Source organism: Protomyctophum parallelum (assembly GCF_964188405.1).
Source record: "Protomyctophum parallelum genome assembly, chromosome: 13".
NCBI classification, from domain to species: Eukaryota; Metazoa; Chordata; class Actinopteri; order Myctophiformes; family Myctophidae; genus Protomyctophum; species Protomyctophum parallelum.
Genome location: NC_139708.1, coordinates 49,388,223 through 49,411,219, shown reverse-complemented (window position 1 = coordinate 49,411,219; position 22,997 = coordinate 49,388,223). Strand labels below are relative to the sequence as shown.

The 22,997-nt window shown below is 43.4% G+C and overlaps 1 protein-coding gene across 1 annotated transcript; it reads left to right on the top strand.

Annotated features, from left to right (window-relative positions):
* On the top strand, window positions 1-18,741 carry LOC310868738 (uncharacterized protein; the record flags this gene model as incomplete). Its single annotated transcript, XM_083779198.1, has 12 exons — window positions 1-19; window positions 738-1,040; window positions 1,495-1,812; window positions 3,560-3,658; window positions 3,885-3,932; window positions 4,124-5,996; window positions 6,408-6,581; window positions 6,982-7,139; window positions 12,536-12,638; window positions 15,053-15,211; window positions 15,504-15,553; window positions 17,900-18,741. 12 exons carry the CDS (start codon window positions 1-3, stop codon window positions 18,493-18,495), a joined length of 3,900 nt encoding a protein of 1,299 aa, XP_083635324.1. The 3' UTR covers window positions 18,496-18,741.
* Window positions 18,742-22,997: the final 4,256 nt, after the last annotated feature.

Genomic DNA, 22,997 nt, shown 5'->3' with positions numbered 1-22,997 from the left:
ATGGCGGATGAAATTCATGGTGAGCTGACTAATTCCTGTAGTAGAAGACCATCCGGTTTGTAAAGGTTTTTTCTAGTTCAGAAATCAAATCGAAATTGTCAATGAAGCCATGACCCGTTGCAATACAAAAAGCTCTTAGCCATTCCTGCAGACTGTGAAGCCTGCTAAAGTGCTCGGCGCTCTTGGACAGGGCAGGGATGGGACCAGAGAAAACACAGGTTTTGTTGAGACACTCGATGCTGGAGTACAGTAGTGCATCCCGTGGACGCAGAGGTTGTTGGTGTATTGCGGCCCAAAACTATAAAGTGCGTTTTGGGACGCAAAATGCACCCCATTTACATCAGTGATATATTCTATAAGATTTGAGCCACATTTTCAAGATGAAAAAAAAAGCAGATCTATAAGCTCGTTGCGCGGCACTCGGTGCTGTGCTACAATAGCAGATCTACAAGCTCGTAGCGCGGCACAAAGATTGTGTCTCAAATCTTTGAATATATATATTCTTTCAGAGCGAAAGTTTTTAACTCAAATCTTTGATTCTGTGGGGTCCCTGGAACAACATATTTTCAGATGGGGTTCGGCGGCCAATTACATATAATTGTTGGGGTCCTTGACATGAAGAACGTTGAGAACCGCTGACATAGAAACAGGATTGTCTGAAAACTGTCAGGATTTAGAAAACATTTGTAGAATCGTCCTCAGGTCTAAATGGATTAATACTGTATGTAATTATAAAGCAACCCATGAGGTGACGTACCTTCCACCACGAGGCAGAGGCATCCGCGTGGAACTGCTTCCAGACCACCGCTCTGTTCCTAAAGCCGTCACCAACATCCTGTGGATGCGCGGAGGCAACCTGGTAGCGGAGTGGTATCGGGGTCAAGGTCTGGATTACTACGGGACGTTTAGAAACCGCTCCACACTGGACCCACACACTGGACGGCTGGTCATCCACAACATGACCGTAGAAGACATCGGGTGGTATTCTGTGGAGATCAACGGCAGACGTCACTACAAGACTTACCTGCTTAAAGAGATGAGTAAGTATGACTCACAACAAGACTTACCTGCAGTAATTGTGATCCGTCTTCATTCTGTCTCCTCAACAGAGAGAGTCCCAGATCCAGACCTGACCATCGTGGCACCATGTGACTCATTCTGTCTCCTCAACAGAGAGAGTCCCAGATCCAGACATGACCATCGTGGCACCATGTGACTCATTCTGTCTCCTCAACAGAGAGTCCCAGATCCAGACCTGACCATCGTGGCACCCTATGACTCATTCTGTCTCCTCAACAGAGAGAGTCCCAGATCCAGACCTGACCATCGTGGCACCATGTGACTCATTCTGTCTCCTCAACAGAGAGAGTCCCAGATCCAGACCTGACCATCGTGGCACCATGTGACTCATTCTGTCTCCTCAACAGAGAGAGTCCCAGATCCAGACCTGACCATCGTGGCACCATGTGACTCATTCTGTCTCCTCCTCAACAGAGAGAGTCCCAGATCCAGACCTGACCATCGTGGCACCATGCGACTCCAACTCCAGCAACTGCACGCTGCACTGCATCGGAGACGTCACAGAGTCGGCCGTGGTCACCTATCGATGGAGGTTCCACGATGAGAAATGGACTCGACCCAAACCCAACGAGACCAGGTTCTACAACGATGAGGAATGGAGCGGACCCGACTCCTGGACGGTGACGATCAGCGACGACGAGGAAGGGAGAAAAGTTCAAAGAATATCCTGTGCGATAAAGAACTGGTTCAGTGTGGAGCACAGCGAGGCTGTAGACAACCCGCTTTACAGAGGTACGTAGTTTACTGATTGTGTGTGTGCGCGCGCACGTGCGTGTGCGTGCGTGCGTGCTAGGGGTAGTTCAGATGTTTAGACTTAAAATGAACCCTGTCTAATAAGACAAAGCATTCCATACGTTCCATAGGGATAGACCACGCAAGGACAACTTGCAACAGGAGTTCCCCCTATTGAGTGAAAGATTATCAATTTATGAAATAAAAAAAATATTTTAGGTGTTTTAAATGTTAGATTTTAGTTATAGAGGGCAATTATAATGTATTAACACACTTTGGGCGGGAACCCCTTTTGGTGTTAACATTATGTTATGCTTTAGCTATTGAAAAATAGCAGATCTAGCTCGTAGCTATGAGCTTGTAGATCTGCTATTTTTGAAAATCACACCTGTGTGAACCGAGTGGTGCAACTCCCCTCTCTCCCCCCCCTCCTCTCTCTCTCTCTCTCTCTCTCTCTCTCTCTGCTCGTCAGATTTGATTTATTATGGATATCAATGTACCTAGACAGTCAGTAGTTGGATTTGCGTCCAGCAGGTGGCAGCCATGTCACATACTTCTCTCTTTCCAATTTCACGCATGCACACACCACTCGTGCTCATGACGGATACACACGGACATTCCTGATTGTAGGAGTGGTTGCACCACTAAAAAATTTAAGAACGACTGACATAGAAACATAGCTTTTTCAGAAAACTGTCAGGATGTAGAAGACATTTATAGAATCTGATCTCAGGTCAAAATGGGGTTAAAGCTGTAGGACATACTGGTCCTTAATATAGTGGGTGTTGTCCATCCATCCATCCATCTTCAACCGCTTATTCATAATCGGTTCACGAGGGCAACAGCTCCACCAGACATTCCTCTCCAGAGCAACATTAGTGACTTCCTCCTGGGGGATCCCGAGACGTTCCAAGGCCAGTGAGTCCATGCATTTCCTCCATCTGGTCCTTGGTCCAGAGCTCTGCACGGATCAAAAAATAATAATAATCCGTGTCATTTTACCGGTTCCGACCCGTTCCGTAAACATTTCTAAAGGGGAAAACTAAACAGGAAACGTAGTCTTTCTTAGTCACAGACTGTAACTTAACAGCGTGTGTTTATGGTCAAGAGAGAGAGAGCCCGTTTACACCCCTGCCGACGGGCACGCTCGCTCACGCACACATGGTTTACATCCATGTTGTTAAATAACAGGACACACATTGCCCAGGGGTTTCCATCCATGTTGTTAAATAACAGGACACGGGTAGTATAGTACAACCCTTGTTTACTAGTCCCCGGAAGTCTGATGCATGCAAAGCATTCTGGGCCTTGTAGTCTATCGCACACATAGCCCTACTGTCACACATCATGTCTCCTCCCATTTGCCAGCCATGCCAGTGGTTATCAAAGTGCGGTCCGGGGACCCCCAGGGGTTCCTTGAGGGGTTGCTAGGGGGACTATCATTATTGAATCCTATTGGCTGGGCTTCAAACAGCCATAACTCCAGTTTGCAGCATGCTAAAGGTCCCAAACCTGGTGGCTGGCCGTACAGAACTTCCAATTACATAAAACGATAAATCCTTCTTCCAGTTTGTCGGATTGACTTGAAACTCCTCCCACAACTCTATGAGGGGGGTGGAGCTAGATGGTGCAACCAGGACGTGGATCTGTTCACTTCCTGTTTTACTAGGAAGCATTCGCAGGGGAATTATTTTTTTTTTTAAAGAGATTTTCTTTTATATTTATGTTTTATATTTCTGTCTTTCAGCTCCTAAAGGACCAGGCAGAGGACAAAGAAGGGGCATTATTGTTACTCTCTTCATGTACGCAGTAGCACTGGTAGCTTTATACGGGAACAAGACACCTCGTGAGTCTTTAATTTATTTTTAACTAGATTTATTTACAATCTATATTGATATAAATCCATCCATCTCTGTGTCATTATGTGAAGACGAGAATGATCCTATAGTGTCTCCTCACTGACCAATCACTGTCTCACATCTCACTGACCAATCACTGTCTCACATCTCACTGACCAATCACTGTCTCACATCTCACTGACCAATCACTGTCTCACATCTCAGCTTTGACAGGAGAACACGAGGCAAGACGAGAGAGGGAGAGGGCCGCCAAACTGAGAGGTAAGGAAATGGTCTCTTCACCCACTGTGTGTGTGTGTGTGTGTGTGTGTGTGTGCCAACCCTAACGAGCGAACATTCAAACCTTGAATGTTTGGGGACAGCCTTAGTGTGTCTGTGTCAGTCTCTCTCTCTCCCCCCTTCCCTCCCTCCCTCCAAGGCTGTTAAACATAGAATTGCTTTGTTCGCTACAGGTCTGTTGAAGAGAACACCAGGATATCGTCACATCACTGACTATGAAGAGCAGCTTCAACGCAACATGAACAGCACATATCTGAGGGTAAATTTGGGCACACAGTCTGAGGTCGTGTTTGAAAACGTCTTTGCTCCGCTCTACAATGTAGACATCGAAAGAACAGACATCCACAGCCATCATGAGGTCAGACAGATGGAGATGAAGAAGGCAAGAGAGGAAATCCAATTCGGTCAGATGTTCAAAGACCTTTCTGGACTAATCAAAAGAACAGTGCTGACCGTTGGCTGTGCAGGAATTGGGAAAACGATCCTCGTACACAAATTTATGTTCGACTGGGCCAAGAGATGTTTTCCCCAAGACCCACACCTCGTGTTCCCGCTCAAGTTCCGCCAGTTAAATATGCTCAAGGGAAAAAAGTTTACTTTGGCACAGCTAATTCACTGCTGCATCGCGGAAACCAGATTTATTGAGGAAGACATTCTTAATCTTATCTTCACTGAATTGCAGACGGCAAGAGACTACAATGACCTCCCCTTCAAAGTCATGTTTGTTCTGGATGGTTATGATGAAAATAATTTCAAGTTTGATTTCAAAACAGAAATTGGCCTCATGAATGTCAACGACTCTTACCCAGTGAAAGATCTCCTTGTAAACCTCATCAAGGGGAAGCTCCTCCCCTCTGCTCGAATCTGGATAACCTCGCGACCTGTAGCAGCCAATCAGATCCCTAAGGAGTTTGTAAACAGGATGACAGAAGTACGAGGGTTCATCAGAGATGACCAGAAGAAGGAGTTCTTCGAGAAGACGTTCAGTGATGAGACCCAGGCCAGATCAATCCTCTCTAACATCAAAGAATCAAAGATGCTCCTCACCATGTGTGAAATCCCAGTCTTCTGTTGGATCCTTGCTACCGTTGTGAAGAACATGGTGAAGAACATGGGGACGACAGTCAGGCTGCCCAAAACCCTGGTTGAGCTGTTCTGCCACTTCCTGATGGGTGAGATACAGCGGGAGAATCCTAAACAAGGCGAGGCAGACAGAGGGAAGCTCATAAAGGATGCAGGGAAAGTTCTTCTGAAGCTGGGCAAGCTGGCGTTTCACCAACTGGTCAAAGGCAACATCATTTTCTATAAGGAGGACCTGAAGGCGTGTGGTCTTGATGTGAACAAGGACTTGAAAAACCTGGGCTTTTGTACAACCTTCTTCAAAGAAGACGGTTTGTTCTTCCACAAAACGGTCTACTGCTTCATTCATCTGAGCATCCAGGAGTTGCTGGCTGCAGTCTACCTGTCCCACTGTTTCACTCAGAGGAACAAGAGGCAAATGTTCACAAAGAGAAACAAGAACATTGAGGTCCTGAAAGCATTCCTGGGAGACAGCCGTTTTGACAGTGACAGTTCCCTGTCTGACTTCCTGAAGGCTGCTATGAAGAAAACCCTGCAGAGTGAGAGTGGACAACTGGACCTCTTTGTCCGCTTCCTTCATGGTCTCTCACTGCAGTCCAACCAGAGTCTGTTAGGAGGTCTGCTGGGTCAGACAGAGAACAGTCCAGAGGAGATCCAGAGAGTCATCGACAACCTGAAGGAGATGAATAATGATGATGCCTCTCCTGACAGATGTATCAACATCTTCCACTGTCTGATGGAGATGAACGACCTGTCAGTCAGTCGGGGGATCCAACAGTACCTGGAGTCAGAGAACAGCTCAGGGAAGGAACTCTCTGTGCCTCAGTGTTCAGCTCTGGCCTCCTTGCTGCTGATGTCAGAGGAGGTTCTGGAGGAGTTGGACCTGCAGAAATACAACACATCAAAGGAGGGGCGACAGAGACTGATCCCAGCTGTGAGGAACTGCACAACAGCCAGGTTAGTAGTGTGAATGTTAACATGTTAGATCACTATATACTTCATTCAGAGAGAGAGAGAGAGAGAGAGAGAGAGAGAGAGAGAGACTCACTTCATATTTATATAGTATTGCAATCCAATTCAAGTGTGATTTGTGTTTAGTATATTTAGTGATATCAGGGTGATTTTGCCATGGCATGCGGTTGTACAGACTGTTCATCGGTTGACAGAACATTTCTTCACTTCACTGCCATAGTGTGGAACAACAGCAGCGAGTTGGGATCGTTTTAATTATTTAATGTTTGTATTACAATCAAATGACAACAGTGGAATCCAAACACACACACATTTCAGTCAGCACCACAGGGAACCTCCTTGACAGTGAACATGGTCTGTTCTGTTTTGATCATCTCTGATTTTACATTTAATCTGTAATGACAGACTCGTTGACTGTGACCTTGGAGAGGAACACGTTGAAGTTGTGGCTTCAGCTCTCAGCTCCAATCCGTCCCATTTGAGAGAACTGGACCTGAGTGGAAACGGCTTGGAGGATTCTGGACTGGATCTCATCTGTGCTGCACTGAAGAGCCCAAATTGTTGTCTGGAGACTCTCAGGTCAGATTAATTTAACATTTTTATTTTTATTTGGTTAAGTAAAGTTCTGTTATAGTAAGTAATTATAATGCAGTTATGATGTTGGTAGTATTTGAAGAGTGTGGATGAGGTTAATATCATGGTCCAGGCCCCCCTTTTCCTAAATTTCGACTGAATTTATTGAATATTGAAAATGTAGTGTTCTACTGTTGACCAACGTGAACTTTTGACGGATATCTATCTTCATCTGGAAAAAAATGATGCTTTTATGAGCCAATTCAAATTGCAGTTTGATGAAAAGTCTTCTTCTGCTGGTTGCAAAGCTTCTCTATCCAGGAATATGTATTTCATTGGTTTTAATCTCCCCCTCCCCCCCTTCTCTCTCTCTCTCTCTCTCCATCTGGTTGTATTCTTCATTTAGACTGGAGAACTGCTCCTTGTCAATGAGAGGCTGTGAAGTTGTGGCTTCAGCTCTCGGCTCCAATCCGTCCCATTTGAGAGAACTGGACCTGAGTGGAAACGGCTTGAAGGATTCTGGACTGGATCTCATCTGTGCTGCACTGAAGAGCCCAAACTGTTGTCTGGAGACTCTCAGGTCAGATTAATTTAACATTTTTATTTGTATTTGGTTAAGTAAAGTTCTGTTATAGTAAGTGATTATAATGTAGATATGATGGTGGTAGTATTTGAAGAGTGTGGATGAGGTTAATATCATGGTCCAGGCCCCCCTTTTCTTAAATTTCGACTGAATTTATTGAATATTGAAAATGTAGTGTTCTACTGTTGACCAACGTGAACTTTGGACGGATATCTATCTTCATCTGGAAAAAATGATGCTTTTATGAGCCAATTCAAATTGCAGTTTTATGAAAAGTCTTCTTCTGCTGGTTGCAAAGCTTCTCTATCCAGGAATATGTATTTCATTGGTTTTAATCTCCCCCTCCCCCCCTTCTCTATCTCTCTCTCTCTCTCTCTCTCTCTCTCTCTCTCTCTCTCTCTCTCTCTCTCTCCATCTGGTTGTATTCTTAGACTGGAGAACTGCTCCTTGTCAATGAGAGGCTGTGAAGTTGTGGCTTCAGCTCTCAGCTCCAATCCGTCCCATTTGAGAGAACTGGACCTGAGTGGAAACGGCTTGAAGGATTCTGGACTGGATCTCATCTGTGCTGCACTGAAGAGCCCAAACTGTTGTCTGGAGACTCTCGGGTCAGATTAATTAAAAACAATTATTTGTATTTGGTTAAGTAAAGTTCTGTTATAGTAAGTGATTATAATGTAGTTATGATGGTGGTAGTATTTGAAGAGTGTGGATGAGGTTAATATCATGGTAACTCACACTGACCATAATATTGATAAGATACAGTGACTAATGTATGTAGTCTTTATGCTGAGATAGCATATTTAAAACCTAAACACCTCTGAGTGGTTCAATGTGTTTTGTTGTCAGAGTGTCATCCCCTAGTTTTGAATATTTATATTAACTTTTTCGCTGCTATCTACGTTTATAAAAGTAGCTAGGCTAACGGTACCTAATGGTGCTAACTACGCGTACAGTATGTGCGTAGACAACCGTATACTCCATATATGAAAGCTTAGTAGCATAGCTTACTTTATAATTAACCCATTTTAGGCGGGAACCCATTTTGGTGTTTTAACTAAGCATTATGTTATACTTAGCTATTGAAAAATTGCGGATCTACAAGCTCATAGCGTGCCACCGAGTGGCGCGCTACGAGCTTGTAGGTCTGCTATTTTTGAAAAATCGTTAAAATGTGGCGCAAATCATTGAATATATATTTCAGAGCGAACATTTTTAACTAAAATATTTGCTTCTGGGGGGTCCCTGGAACTACATATTCTGAGATGGGGGTCCGTGGCCCAATAGAGAGAATTCTGGGGGTCCTTGACATGAAAAAGGTTGAGCACCACTGTCCGGTTTTCGGTGAGATTTGCCGGGATCCGAATTCCCCAGAATGCAAGCAGATTTAGCTAGATTTAACACGCACATTGGTTTTACGAATCAAACATGCTTTTATAGGGTTTTTATTAATTCATTATTAAACATAAAACACATAATATCACATTCACACATTTGTTCAACTCTTTCCACACACGCTGATACTAGTACTCTGGATTGTGCTTTAGCACCCCTTACAGTCTATTATCTAACCTGCTCTCATCTGGTAGAGTTATTGAAACATGATTATGGTATTCCTCTTTGCGAGGTTCCATTAAAAGTGTGGCTATTGGCCACTTTGTATGTGCGTGTGTGGTTCCTATTAGCTCACCCTCCCTCTGACTACAATTAGAAAGGCATCACCCTCCCATTTCGACTGAATTTATTGAATATTGAAAATGTAGTGTTCTACTGTTGACCAACGTGAACTTTGGACGAATATCTATCTTTATCTGGAAAAAATTATGCTTTTATGAGCCAATTCAAATTGCAGTTTTATGAAAAGTCTTCTGCTGGTTGCAAGTAGCTTCTCTATCCAGGAATATCTATTTTATTGGTTTTAATCTCCCCATTTTCTCTCTCTCTCTCTCTCTCTCTCTCTCTCTCTCTGGTTGTATTCTTCATTTAGACTGAAGAACTGCTCCATGTCAATGAGAGGCTGTGAAGTTGTGGCTTCAGCTCTCAGCTCCAATCCGTCCCATTTGAGAGAACTAGACCTGAGTGGAAACGGCTTGAAGGATTCTGGACTGGATCTCATCTGTGCTGCACTGAAGAGCCCAAACTGTTGTCTGGAGACTCTCAGGTCAGATTAATTTAACATTTTCCGGGGCACGGTGGCACAGTTGGTAGCGCTGTCGCCTCACAGCTAGAAGGTCCTGGGTTCGATTCCCGCTCGGGGTGCTGTGGGTGCTGGCGGCGTGTTTCCTCCTCCACGTCATCAGTGCCCATACCCGAGGCGGTGTTGGCGAAAGGGCCTTTCTGTGTGGAGTTTGCATGTTCTCCCCGTGTCCCCTAGGGTAGGTACCCTCACAAAAACATGCAGTAATCCTGGTCTCTAAACTGCCTCCCCCTGGCCAGCCGGGGCGCCTGATGGAGGGGAATGGAACTGGTTGGAATAACGTGTTCCTTCCACACGCTACGTCCAACCAGGGAAACTCCACCCTGTCAGGTGTAAAGGAGCACTTGGACACTCAGGCATGAAGGAAGCATGAGTTCAAGTCCGTTGCTCTCCCCAGGTTGGCGGAGGGTGTGTAGAGTCCAGGATCACATTAGATAATTGACACAGGGGTGAAAAATGGGTTACAAAATCGTGGGATAAAAGTTATAAGAATTTAGATTAATTTAACATTTTTATTTTTATTTGGTTAAGTAAAGTTCTGTTATAGTAAGTGATTATAATGTAGTTATGATGGTGGTAGTATTTGAAGGGTGTGGATGAGGTTAATATCATGGTAACTCACACTGACCATAATATTGATAAGATACAGTGACTAATGTATGTAGTCTTTATGCTGAGATACCACATTTAAAACCTAAACACGACTGAGTGGTTCAATGTGTTTTGTTGTCAGTGTCATCCCCTAGTTTTGAATGATATTTATATTAACTTTTTCGCTGCTATCTACGTTTATAAAAGTAGCTAGGCTAACGGTACCTAATGGTGCTAACTACGCGTACAGTATGTGTGTAGACAACCGTATACTCCATAAATATGAAAGCGTAGTAGCATAGCTTACTTTATAATTAACCCATTTTTAGCGGGAACCCATTTTGGTGTTGTAACTAAGCATTATGTTATACTTAGCTATTGAAAAATAGCAGATCTACAAGCTCATAGTGCGCCACCAAGTGGCGCGCTACGAGCTTGTATAGGTCTGCTATTTTTGAAAAATCGTTAAAATGTGGCGCAAATCATTGAATATATATTTCAGAGCAAACATTTTTAACTAAAATATTTGCTTCTGGGGGGTCCCTGGAACTACATATTTTCAGATGAGGGTCCGTGGCCCAATAGAGAGAATTCTGGGGGTCCTTGACATGAAAAAGGTTGAGCACCACTGACATACAGAAACATAGGTTTTTCAGAAAAGATTTAGGATTTAGAAGCCTTTTTTTTATCGACCTCAGTCCAAAATGGGCCAATAGCGTTTCTGTGCTTGCTCAGTATGAAGAAAGTGTCCAGAGATATGAGGGACTGAGACAGACTATCCTTCAGTAGCCAGGCTTTTATTTCCGTTCGCATCGGCAGAGTAGAGAGAGAAAGACGGACGGACTTGTAGACTTGACTGTGTGTGTGTGTGTGTGTGTGTGTGTGTGTGTGTGTGTGTGTGTGTGTGCGCGCGCGTGTTGCACAAGTGAAAGCAACAGAGGGGTATTATTAGACAAAGTCCGACTGAATAAAAAAAAAGCTGTAGTAAAACATGTATATATCAAAACCCAGACTATTTTATTATCAGAATTGGATCACCCTCCCTTGGACTAGAAATACAATTAGCTCACCCTCCCTCTGTCTACAATTAGAAAGTCATCACCCTCCCATATTTTCCTCCAGGCCCCCCTTTTCATAGATTTCGACTGAATTTATTGAATATTGAAAATGTAGTGTTCTACTGTTGACCAACGTGAACTTTGGACGGATATCTATCTTCATCTGGAACAAATGATGCTTTTATGAGCCAATTCAAATTGCAGTTTTATGAAAAGTCTTCTGCTGGTTGGAAGTAGCTTCTCTATCCAGGAATATGTATTTCATTGGTTTTAATCTCCCCCTCCCCCCCCCTCTCTCTCTCTCTCTCTCTCTCTCTCTCTCTCTCTCTCTCTCTCTCTCTCTCTCTCTCTCTCTCTCTCTCTCTCTCCATCTGGTTGTATTCTTCATTTAGACTGGAGAACTGCTCCTTGTCAATGAGAGGCTGTGAAGTTGTGGCTTCAGCTCTCAGCTCCAATCCGTCCCATTTGAGAGAACTGGACCTGAGTGGAAACGGCTTGAAGGATTCTGGACTGGATCTCATCTGTGCTGCACTGAAGAGCCCAAACTGTTGTCTGGAGACTCTCAGGTCAGATTCATTTAAATTTTTTATTTGTATTTGGTTAAGTAAAGTTCTGTTATAGTAAGTGATTATAATGTAGTTATGAAGGTGGTAGTATTTGAAGAGTGTGGATGAGGTTAATATCATGGTAACTCACACTGACCATAATATTGATAAGATACAGTGACTAATGTATGTAGTCTTTATGCTGAGATACCACATTTAAAACCTAAACACCTCTGAGTGGTTCAATGTGTTTTGTTGTCAGAGTGTCATCCCCTAGTCTTGAATATTTATATTAACTTTTTCGCTGCTATCTACGTTCATAAAAGTAGCTAGGCTAACGCTACCTAATGGTGCTAACTACGCGTACAGTATGTGTGTAGACAACCGTATACTCCATAAATATGAAAGCGTAGTAGCATAGCTTACTTTATAATTAACCCATTTTGGGCGGGAACCCATTTTGGTGTTTTAACTAAGCATTATGTTATACTTAGCTATTGAAAAATAGCAGATCTACAAGCTCATAGCGTGCCACCGAGTGGCGCGCTACGAGCTTGTAGGTTTGCTATTTTTGAAAAATCGTGAAAAGGCAACACAAATCTTTGAATATATATATTCTTTCAGAATATATATTTTTTATTTCGACGTTAGGCCTAAATGCGTTAAACATTATGTTATAATTTTGCTATTGAAAAATAGCAGATCTACAAGCTCATAGCGCGCCACCGAGTGGCGCGCTTCGAGCTTGTAGGTCTGCTATTTTTGAAAAATCGTTAAAATGTGTTTTATGAAAAGTCTTCTTCTGCTGGTTGCAAAGCTTCTCTATCCAGGAATATGTATTTCATTGGTTTTAATCTCCCCCCTTCTCTCTCTCTCTCTCTCTCTCTCTCTCTCCATCTGGTTGTATTCTTCATTTAGACTGGAGAACTGCTCCTTGTCAATGATAGGCTGTGAAGTTGTGGCTTCAGCTCTCAGCTCCAATCCGTCCCATTTGAGAGAACTGGACCTGAGTGGAAACGGCTTGAAGGATTCTGGACTGGATCTCATCTGTGCTGTACTGAAGAGCCCAAACTGTTGTCTGGAGACTCTCAGGTCAGATTAATTAAAAACAATTATTTGTATTTGGTTAAGTAAAGTTCTGTTATAGTAAGTGATTATAATGTAGTTATGATGGTGGTAGTATTTGAAGAGTGTGGATGAGGTTAATATCATGGTAACTCACACTGACCATAATATTGATAAGATACAGTGACTAATGTATGTACCGTAATTTCCGGACTATAAGCCGCTTATCTATGGATTTTTACAGCTAAAGCAGAGCCATCTAAGACTCTGAGCTGGCCCAGGCCGTAGCGTAACGGTCTGGGCACCGGACTGGTGATCCAGTCGCGGTGTGCCGCGGGTTCGACTCCCGGACCCGACACGGCCTTTACCGCATGTCATCCCCCCATCTCTCTCCCGTTTCCTGTCAGCCTACTTTCTATCCCTTAAAAAAATCAATAAAGGCGGAAGCCGCAAAAAAATATCTAAAAAAAAAGAAAAAAAAAAGACTCTGAGCTAACGTAACGGCCACTAGGGGGCCTTCTAAATCTATATATGGCTGGTCCATGCATGCAGGCTCTTTGCAGCTGCCGTTCTGATTGGCCAAAATTCACAACAGCTGTTGTCAAAGTTACAAGTCTACACTGCCTCACGGATGGACGCCTTGTGAGCTTGTAGATCTGCTATTTTCATTGTGCAAGACGTTTCTACGGAGCAGCATAGCATTAGCATGTTACGTTACTTTGGAATGGATTCATATATTATAGGCACGGAGGAGAGGCCAGCGCTGTTTGAAAAACGATGGGATGTTATTCATTGTTATTGATTGTTATTATTATTGTTATTGTTATTGATTGTTATTCATTATGATGGTGGTAGTATTTGAAGAGTGTGGATGAGGTTAATATCATGGTAACTCACACTGACCATAATATTGCTAAGATACAGTGACTAATGTATGTTGTCAGTGTCATCCCCTAGTTTTGAATGATATTTATATTAACTTTTTCGCTGCTATCTACGTTTATAAAAGTAGCTAGGCTAACGGTACCTAATGGTGCTAACTACGCGTACAGTATGTGTGTAGACAACCGTATACTCCATAAATATGAAAGCGTAGTAGCATAGCTTACTTTATAATTATGTTATAATTTAGCTATTGAAAAATAGCAGATCTACAAGCTCATATCGAGCTCACATCGAGCTTGTAGGTCTGCTTTTTTAGAAAAATCGGGGTCCGTGGCCTAATAGAGAGAATTCTGGGGGTCCTTGACATGAAAAAGGTGAGCACCACTGACATAGAAACATAGTTTTTTCAGAAAAATGTTAGCAATAGCGTTTCTGTGCTTGCTCAGTATGAAAGTGTCCAGAGATATGAGGGACTGAGACAGACTATCCTTCAGTAGCCAGGCTTTTATTTCCGTTCGCATCGGCAGAGTAGAGAGATGGTGTTTTATGACGTGCACGCACTGCATGCACGCATGCACACTGAAAACTAGGTCATCGTGTGTGTGTGTGTGTGTGTGTGTGTGTGTGTGTGTGTGTGTGCGCGTGTGTGTGTGTGTGTGTGTGTGTGTTCGTTCGTTCGTTCGTTCGTTCGTTCGTTCTACAAGTGAAAGCAACAGAGGGGTATTATTAGACAAAGTTCGACTGAATTTTAAAAAGCTGTAGTAAAACATGTATATAAAAACCCAGACTATTTTATTATCAGAATTGGATCACCCTCCCTTGGACTTGAAATACAATTAGCTCACCCTCCCTCTGACTACAATTAGAAAGGCATCACCCTCACAGCTAGAAGGTCCTGGGTTCGATTCCCGCTCGGGGCGCTGTGGGTGCTGGCGGCGTGTTTCCTCCTCCGCGTCATCAGTGCCCATACCCGAAGGCGGGGTTGGCGAAAGGGCCTTTCTGTGTGGAGTTTGCATGTTCTCCCCGTGTCCCCTAGGGTAGGTACCCTCACAAAAACATGCAGTAATCCTGGTCTCTAAACTGCCTCCCCCTGGCCAGCCGGGACGCCTGATGGAGGGGAAAGGAACTGGTTGGAATAACGTGCTCCTTCCACGCGCTACGTCCAAACAGGGAAACTCCCCCCTGTCAGGTGTAAAGGAGCAACTTGGACACTCAAGCATGAAGGAAGCATGAGTTAAGTCCGTTGCTCTCCCTATAGGTTGGCGGAGGGTGTGTAGAGCCCAGGATCACATCACAGGATGATTGACACAGGGGTGAAAAATGGGTTACAAAATCGTGGGACAAAAAAATATAAATTAAAAAAAGAAAGGCATCACCCTCCCATATTTTCCTCCAGGCCCCCCTTTTCCTAAAATTCAAGTGGTCGCTTAGAACATGCCATTGTGATTCACATTGAATGTGATTCACATTGAATGTGAATTCAATTCAAAAACATTCTCTCTCTCTCTCTCTCTCTCTCTCTCTCTCTCTCTCATCTGGTTGTATTCTTCATTTAGACTGGGGAACTGCTTCTTGACAGAGAGATGCTGTGAAGTTCTGGCCTCAGCTCTAACTTCTAATCCCTCCCTCCATCTGAGAGAATTGGACGTGAGTCTAAACATGGTGAATGAGTCAGGAATGAAGATGCTGCTCTCTGCTGGGCTGGAGAATCTCAAGTGAGTAGACCCTGTTGTGGGGCCCAGTTTACAGCAGAACCCTTTACTCTGTGTGGGTAATGTTTGTGGGGCATTTTACTATTTTCAGACATGTGATGATTGATGCATTGTTGTTCTACTTCCTACAGAGTGAAACACTGTAGTGTCAGCTAGTGGAGACGTTGTGTTAGACAGTCAGACATTGATGCATTGTTGTTCTACTTCCTACAGAGTGAAACACTGTAGTGTCAGCTAGTGGAGACGTTGTGTTAGACAGTCAGACATTGATGCATTGTTGTTCTACTTCCTACAGAGTGAAACATGGTGGAGAAGATCGGTTCAATCCTCATCTCATTAAAGGACGTGAGTATCTCTCACTATTGACATCTTATACAGAGTTTTTTTAACACCTACTGTATAGTTTGGTAGACTTCAGGGCTGCAGTTGTAACATTGTTGGCTGGGTTTGCTTTCACATTGTAGTTTGTCAAGCACGCAGTCTGGCGCGCACACAGTGCATCTTCAGGCGTGTGCGTGTTGGTCAAACAAGGATTTCATACTCCTTAGTGACACGTTGCAGACAACTACAGCCTTGGCTGAGAGATAAAGCCAGTCAATAGAAATATGTGGGAGATCGGAATGACAGAAACACTCACTCACGTGTTCTCACCAGGGGGGCAGTCAGCCAGATATTTCGTGAAGCCTCATTTGAAATCGGTAGTTCATATAATGGCCTGTTGTGGCGCTGGACCGGACCCAAAAAGCCCCATAGCTCCATAGAGGCCCATGTATTTTGGCCCAACTTCACCTAGACTGTATTACCTTAATAAACATGGTCATGAATACTTTCTTCTTCCAGTCACTAGTTTAAAGTCTCATTTCTAATGTCATAATATTCTTTTGGGAAAATTATGGTCCCATTAATTAAAAAAATGACCATAAAGAAAAAAAACCATCGCGTATGTTCTGAGGGGCGTGGCTACCATTACAGTCTATGATCGGGATTCCCCTCCCACTCGAGTCAAAATAAAAACCAACGGAGAAGAAGGGGGGAAGTCCCGCCTCGTTGTCTGGGCAGCCAATGACCAGCTGGTATACAAAACGGAGCCAGCCAATGGCCAGCTGGTACCAAAGATGGCGACTTACATCAGGAATTAGCATATTATTACAGGCTTCATTTTACGTTCATGTTAGACCCGGGGAACGCTTTGTCCATATTTTTTACAGTCTATGGTTCTCACTCACATATTTGAATGTGGGCCAGATATGGTAGGCCTGAGGCCTACCATACCGGCCTGACCGGTCAATAAAAGAATGCTGGCCGTAGCGTAACGGTCTGGGCACCGGACTGGTAATCCAGTCGCAGTGTGCCGCGGGTTCGACTCCCGGACCCGTCACGGCCTTTACTGCATGTCATCCCCCCATCTCTCTCCCGTTTCCTGTCAGCCTACTGTCTGTCCCTTCAAAAATCAATAAAAGGCGTAAGCCGCAAAAAAAATATCTTAAAAAATAAAATAAAAAAGAATGCTGAATTAACTAGCTTGTATTGGTAACTTTGACTGCACAATAGCCTCCCATTTAACCTCCTTGTCTAGTAGTCCGGCAGTCGAGGTTGACGGGTGGGAAATTTGGTATATAGTCTTTTTTTATTGGCCTAAAATATTGTCTATATACATACATTCATGAATCCACTTGCTGACCGGCTGAAAGTATTGGGCTTTTTTATAGGGGTTTCTTGTGACCATTAACATCCTATGGCAGGCAAAGATGTCAAACTTCCATTATGTTTTAACCCATTCTGGGCGGGAACCCCTTTTGGTGTTTTAAAGCATTATGTTATACTTTAGCTATTTTTGAAAAATCGTGAAAATGTGCCTCAAATCTTTGAATATAAATTATTACAGAGTGAACATTTTAACTCAAATCTTTGCTTATGGGAGGGGGGGGGGGTCACTGGAACAACATATTTTCAGATGGGGGGGGGGGGGGGGGGGGGGGGTGGAGCCATGAAGTAGCATGTGACATGTCAAATAGCCATAGCCACTTGCCCAAAATGTGCTGACCTCATCACATTTGTCATGACGTCTATGGCCGTTTTTAGCCCAAGGAGTGTTTTTTGTGCAAAACTAATGCCTGGAATGTATTCAGAATCATGAAAACCCCTTAGTTTTACATGTCACATGCTACTTAAAGCATAAGGAAAGTTTGACATGTTGGACCATTTTGTGTGTGTGTGTGTGTGTGTGTGTGTGTGTGTGTGTGTGTGTGTGTGTGAGAGAGACTGGGTGCACGCGCACACACATGTGCGTGTGTGTGTGGGAGAGAGACTGGGTGCAAACGCAAGTGTGTTTGCTCACGCGCATGTGTGTGTGTGTGTGTGTGCGCGCGGATGTGTGCGGATGTGTGTGTGTGAGAGAGACTGGGTGCAAGTGTGTGTGTGTTTGTGTGCGTGCGCACGTGTGTGTGTGTGTGTGTGCGTGCGCACGTGTGTGTGTGTGTGTGCGTACATGTGTGTGTGTGTGTGTGCGTGCGCGCATGCGTGTGTGTGTGCGTGCACACACAGTGTGTGTGTGTGTGTGTGTGTGTGTGTGTGTGTGTGTGTGTGTGTGTGTGTGTGTGTGTGTGTGTGTGTGCGCGTGTGTGTGTGTCTGTGTGTGTGTGTGTGTCAGTGAATGATGTACCTAATGGTTACTGTGTGTTTTCTCATCAGATTCCCAGCGTCTCTCACTGGACACAAACACAGCACACTGTGACCTCACTCTGTCTGAGGACAACAGGAAGGTCACACTGGTGGAGGGACGACGTCATCAGTATCCTGATCATCCTGAACGGTTCGATCTCTGGGAGCAGGTTCTGAGTGCAGAGAGTGTGAGCGAACGCTGCTACTCTGAGGTAGAGTGCAGTGGAGAAGTTGACATAGCAGGGACTGACAGAGCAATCAGCAGGAAAGGTGCTGGTCATGGTTGTCTGCTTGGATACAATGGCATGTCATGGAGTCTGGTGTGTGATGGTGACAGTTACTCTGTCAGACACAATGGGGAGAAGACTGTCCTCCCTGTCAATCCCTCTAGACGCTCCATCAGAGCAGCAGTGGATGCTGACAGTGAGGACAGGGAGGACGGGGTCTTCAGAGTAGCAGTGTATGTGGACCGTCCCGCTGGGACACTGTCCTTCTATGAGGTGTCCTCAGAGGACACTCTGGCCCACCTGCACACCTTCCAGACCACGTCCACTGAACCCCTCTGTGTTGGGTTCTGGTTGTGGGGGCGGTCTGGCTCCTCAGTGTGTCTGTGTGAGCAGAGATAGAGTCTCGATGTGAGCGAGGGTCACATCAGGTCGCCATGTTTACTCCACATGTCTGAGTGAGTCCAGGTTGTCATGGTTACCACCGTCACCAGTATGCCTGACATCATGGACTCCATATTTGGTCATGAGTGACTCATCATGACATCATGGTGACATCACACTGATGATGTATATAAGAAGCACAGTGACAATCTGTCAATCAAACCTTGATGTGCTAAAGACTCCAAGATAGGGTTTGACCTCCGACCTCCAGGGAGTGCAGTGTCCCCCACCCCCCCCACTGGGAGTGCAGTGCCCCCACCCCCCCACTGGGAGTGCAGTGTACCCCCCCCACCCCCCCACTGGGAGTGCAGTGTCCCCCCCCACCCCACCAGGGAGTGCAGTGTCGTCGTGTGTCGTCCCCCTCCCACTGGGAGTGACACACCAGTTCGGACACACGGTTGTCCAGAACCGCCACAAATGGCCTCTGGTCAGGCTCTGAGCCTAAAGTCCACTCAGCCTCACCGGTACCGTTCCCAGCCTCTGCCTCAGCCAATTGGTTGCCTTGGCAACCCCACACAATATGTTGATTTATACCTCATTAATGTATGAATATGGACATTTCTACCTCATCTCAGGTTAATGTATGAATATGGACATTTATACCTCATGTTTATTTGTGAATTTGGATATTTTTTACTTTGTTTTTCTTCATCTCCTTCCAATGTGTTTCAAAATAGCAGATCAACAACCGTCTCAACCAATCTAGTAGCACTGCCTGCCTGGTTACTGCTCCTAGTTATCACTAGTTAACACTGGTTCAAACACAGAGGGTCTAGTTAACTAGTCATCACCACATGGAGCTTTTCCTGGGGTCCAATGCTCTCTATGGCATAGGCGCGCGCGCGATGCAGGCGATCACAAATCAGCAGAGAGTGATCGACGTCTGAACTTGTAGATCTGCTATTTTTTTTAAATCGTGAAAAGGTGCCTCAAATCTTTGAGGATATATTATTACAGACTTACAGAGTGAACATTTTAACTCAAATCTTTGCTGGGGGGGGCGGGAGAGAACATATTTTCAGATGGGGGGACGGAGGCATATTACATATCATTTTTGGGGTTCTTGACATGAAATATTGAGAACCACTGATGTATTTGATGTATAAACATGAGGTATTTCAGAAAACGGTCAGAATTTAGAAGACATTATTTAAATGTAGACGTCAGGCCTGAATGGGTTAAAGTGTTTGTGTAAACACACACACACACACACACTGATGACGAAGGTGGGGACGCAGATTGTGATTGGTCGGGATGAGATGATGTAAGATGATAAGAGCGCCCCTCACGTCACACAGGTGTGATTTTTACTGTAGGCCTATGAACAGATGTTCCTGTTACAGGCTGGGCCAAAGGTGTATTTTATTTCATGGTGTATTTTATTTCATGGTGTATTTTAATTCATGGTGTATTTTATTTTAAAGTCACCGTACCAACTTTGTGCATGGTGTTCTAAAACATGTTACTGTAAATTGCTCAGTGCTAAATGTTAAAACATGTTACTGTAAATGGCTCTGTGGATTCATTGCTAAGTGCCTAAAACATGTTACTGTAAATGGCTCAGTGGATTCATTGCTAAGTGCCTAAATGATAAAACATGTTACTGTAAATGGCTCTGTGGATACATGTGCCTAAATGATAAACTGTAATTGTTTTAATTTAATAAAAGTATTGAAAAGTCTGCCGTGGTTCTGTTGTCGTGTATTAATTATTCATAGTGTTTTCACATGGCCACAGCTCATTGGTCAGGGTTTGACATTAAGATGTAAAACTATGAAATTACGAAACAAGTGAGACTTAAACATCGCAGCCCAGATTTGGCTCAAACAACAAGGGGTTGAGTTCGTTCTCCCATGCCACGTAAATTCACATTCCTTTATGACTGTTGGTAGGGCGCTACCACTACCCCACTTTGTGAACCACTGTTTTTAGAAGGCTGATTTTGTGTTTCAGACACTATTTGGGTTTATTTGACATTATATTTGAACACATAATAGCAGAAACCTTGACATGAACACAGAGAGAGAATACATGCATTTATAGACCAAGTGTAACCATATATGGAAGTTCCATATATGGAACTCCATAATGGAACGAAAAATCGCAGTAATTTAATCAGATTGATGGAATAGGCTACTTTATTAACACTTTGTAGAGAAAAGAAAAGCACAGTAAAGTCCAGTTCAATACAAGGTCTGTTAAGAGGATTTATAAATAAAGCACTATGGCTTGTTGTTTCCATTGTGGTACATCATTATAATATTCAATTCAACAGAACATTTTAACGCCATACAAATGTAGTGCTAGTATTTGGATGCACTTCTCGTTGTGTCCAGCAGATGGAGTCAGTGAGTGGTGAACATAGTTATAATATTATTGTCCCGTGGTTCAGGAGGCTTTATTTAGACCAAACATCTGAACTACAACAATATCAATTAAACGTTATTTTTGTTGACTACTACAATACTAATAGTAAAATACTAATAGTAAAGACTAAAAGACTAAGGTTTTTGATATTTAGTCGTCTTAGACTAGACTAAGACTAAACATTTTCAGAAGACGACATAGGACTATAAGACTAAACGGTTTGTTATTAAAAAGACTAAAACTAAATCTGAACAAAAATCTGCTGAAAAAATCACACCCATGTGAAGTGAGGGGCGCTCTTATATGATCTTACAACATCGAGGGGGGAATTCGGTGTAGCTTGGTATGATGTAATGATGATGATATAAAACAAACGGTGACAAAACAAACATTAAATTATCTTTATTGTCAATTGACTAAAGACAAACATTAAACCTGTATATAGAAATGTAACACTGGGTCTGATAAGAGATTGAGTTTTGATTGATTGATGTATTTATTAACAGTTTGCAGAATTACAGTACATTTCAAGCACAAACTCAATACAAAGACTGTTAACTGTGAGTGGACGTCACCATTAAGCATTACACTGGTTTACAACAGGGTCCACCATGTTCAATTCATCATAACATTTAGAGCTTTCTATAGTAAAAGAACAGAACAGGAATTCATCATAAAGGAGGTAAAAATGGAAAAGAAACATAGTAGCCTTTTTATTATAATAATTAGATAACAGATCATATAATGTCACAGCGTAATGCAATTTGAATTGGGTATTGTTGGATATTGCCTACAAGCAATGCATTATTATTATTAATAATACAAATAATTATTACTACTGTTGTTGCTTAACTTGTATGCTATTATGTAGAGATTAACAGAAATAGAAGATTTCTTTTTTCAGCGGAACCATTGGCAAGTCACTTGAACGAGGAGGGGGAACAATAATAAGACCGGACCAATATGGCGGCTTTATTGCGTTTATTCTGAGCGATGGAAAAAAAAAAACATTAACTGATGAAACATACGTAATTAATGTATTCCCACTTCTTCGACAACATGGCGTTGACATTATCATGGTGTTGTTAGAAGATCGGAGTTGGCAACAAGAATAAGATACAACGGTTAACTATATTTGCGCGACTGTCATCTTCCAGTATGTGGGGAGAGATCGAGCCTCTTGCTACGCCTCCTTGTTCACATGAGACCAGCGACAGGGCTACACCTCCTTGTTCACATGAGACCAGCGACAGGGCTACGCCTCCTTGTTCACATGAGACCAGCGACAGGCCGAGAACGACCGTCGTAGAACCAGGAGACTCGAACACAGCAGGGTGTGTGTGAGTGTGAGTGTGAGTGTGAGTGTGAGTGTGAGAGAGAGGTAGCCTCTATTCTTAATATCCCATTTAGTACACAGATTGTTTTTGTCCTCAGTCAGTCCCGAGTCCTCAGTCATAACAGAGTCAGAGTGAGTTGAGCGTGTGTGTGTGTGAGTGAGAGAGAGAGATAGAGAGAGAGAGAGAGGTAGCTTCTATTCTTAATATCTCATTTAGTCATCTTAAATAAAGGCCCTCTTCAACACGTTTCAACTTATCTTCATATAATTGGTCCTCGCTAATGTTCATCATGATAAAATGCCACATTTATTTCCTACTCATTATGTGTCTCATATGAGGGCTGTGGGAACCTGTGACATCATCGTTAGGCAGATTTCTTTTTAAAACAAGAACAAATATATACTTCAATTTTTATTATCGTGAGAAAGATGGCTTCAATTTTCGCATTGCAACTTTTCAGGAATAGAAAGCCTGCAGTTTGTATTAGCTTGGATTCCCCATCGATGATGCCACTGGTGGCCGATGTTTCTGAACTGCCCCACAGCCGCCCTACTAAATAGGGTGAAAAATTGTGCTATTTTATCATGCTCAGTCATTACTAGTGAGGACCAATTATATGAAGATAGGTTGAAAAGTGGTGAAGTGGTCCTTAAATGACATTTTCTTATATTTTCAACGCATCACTATTTAACCTATTTTCTTCCATTGATTGTTTTCCCTTCTACCCTGCAGCATACCTCAGACGGTGTCCTTCAG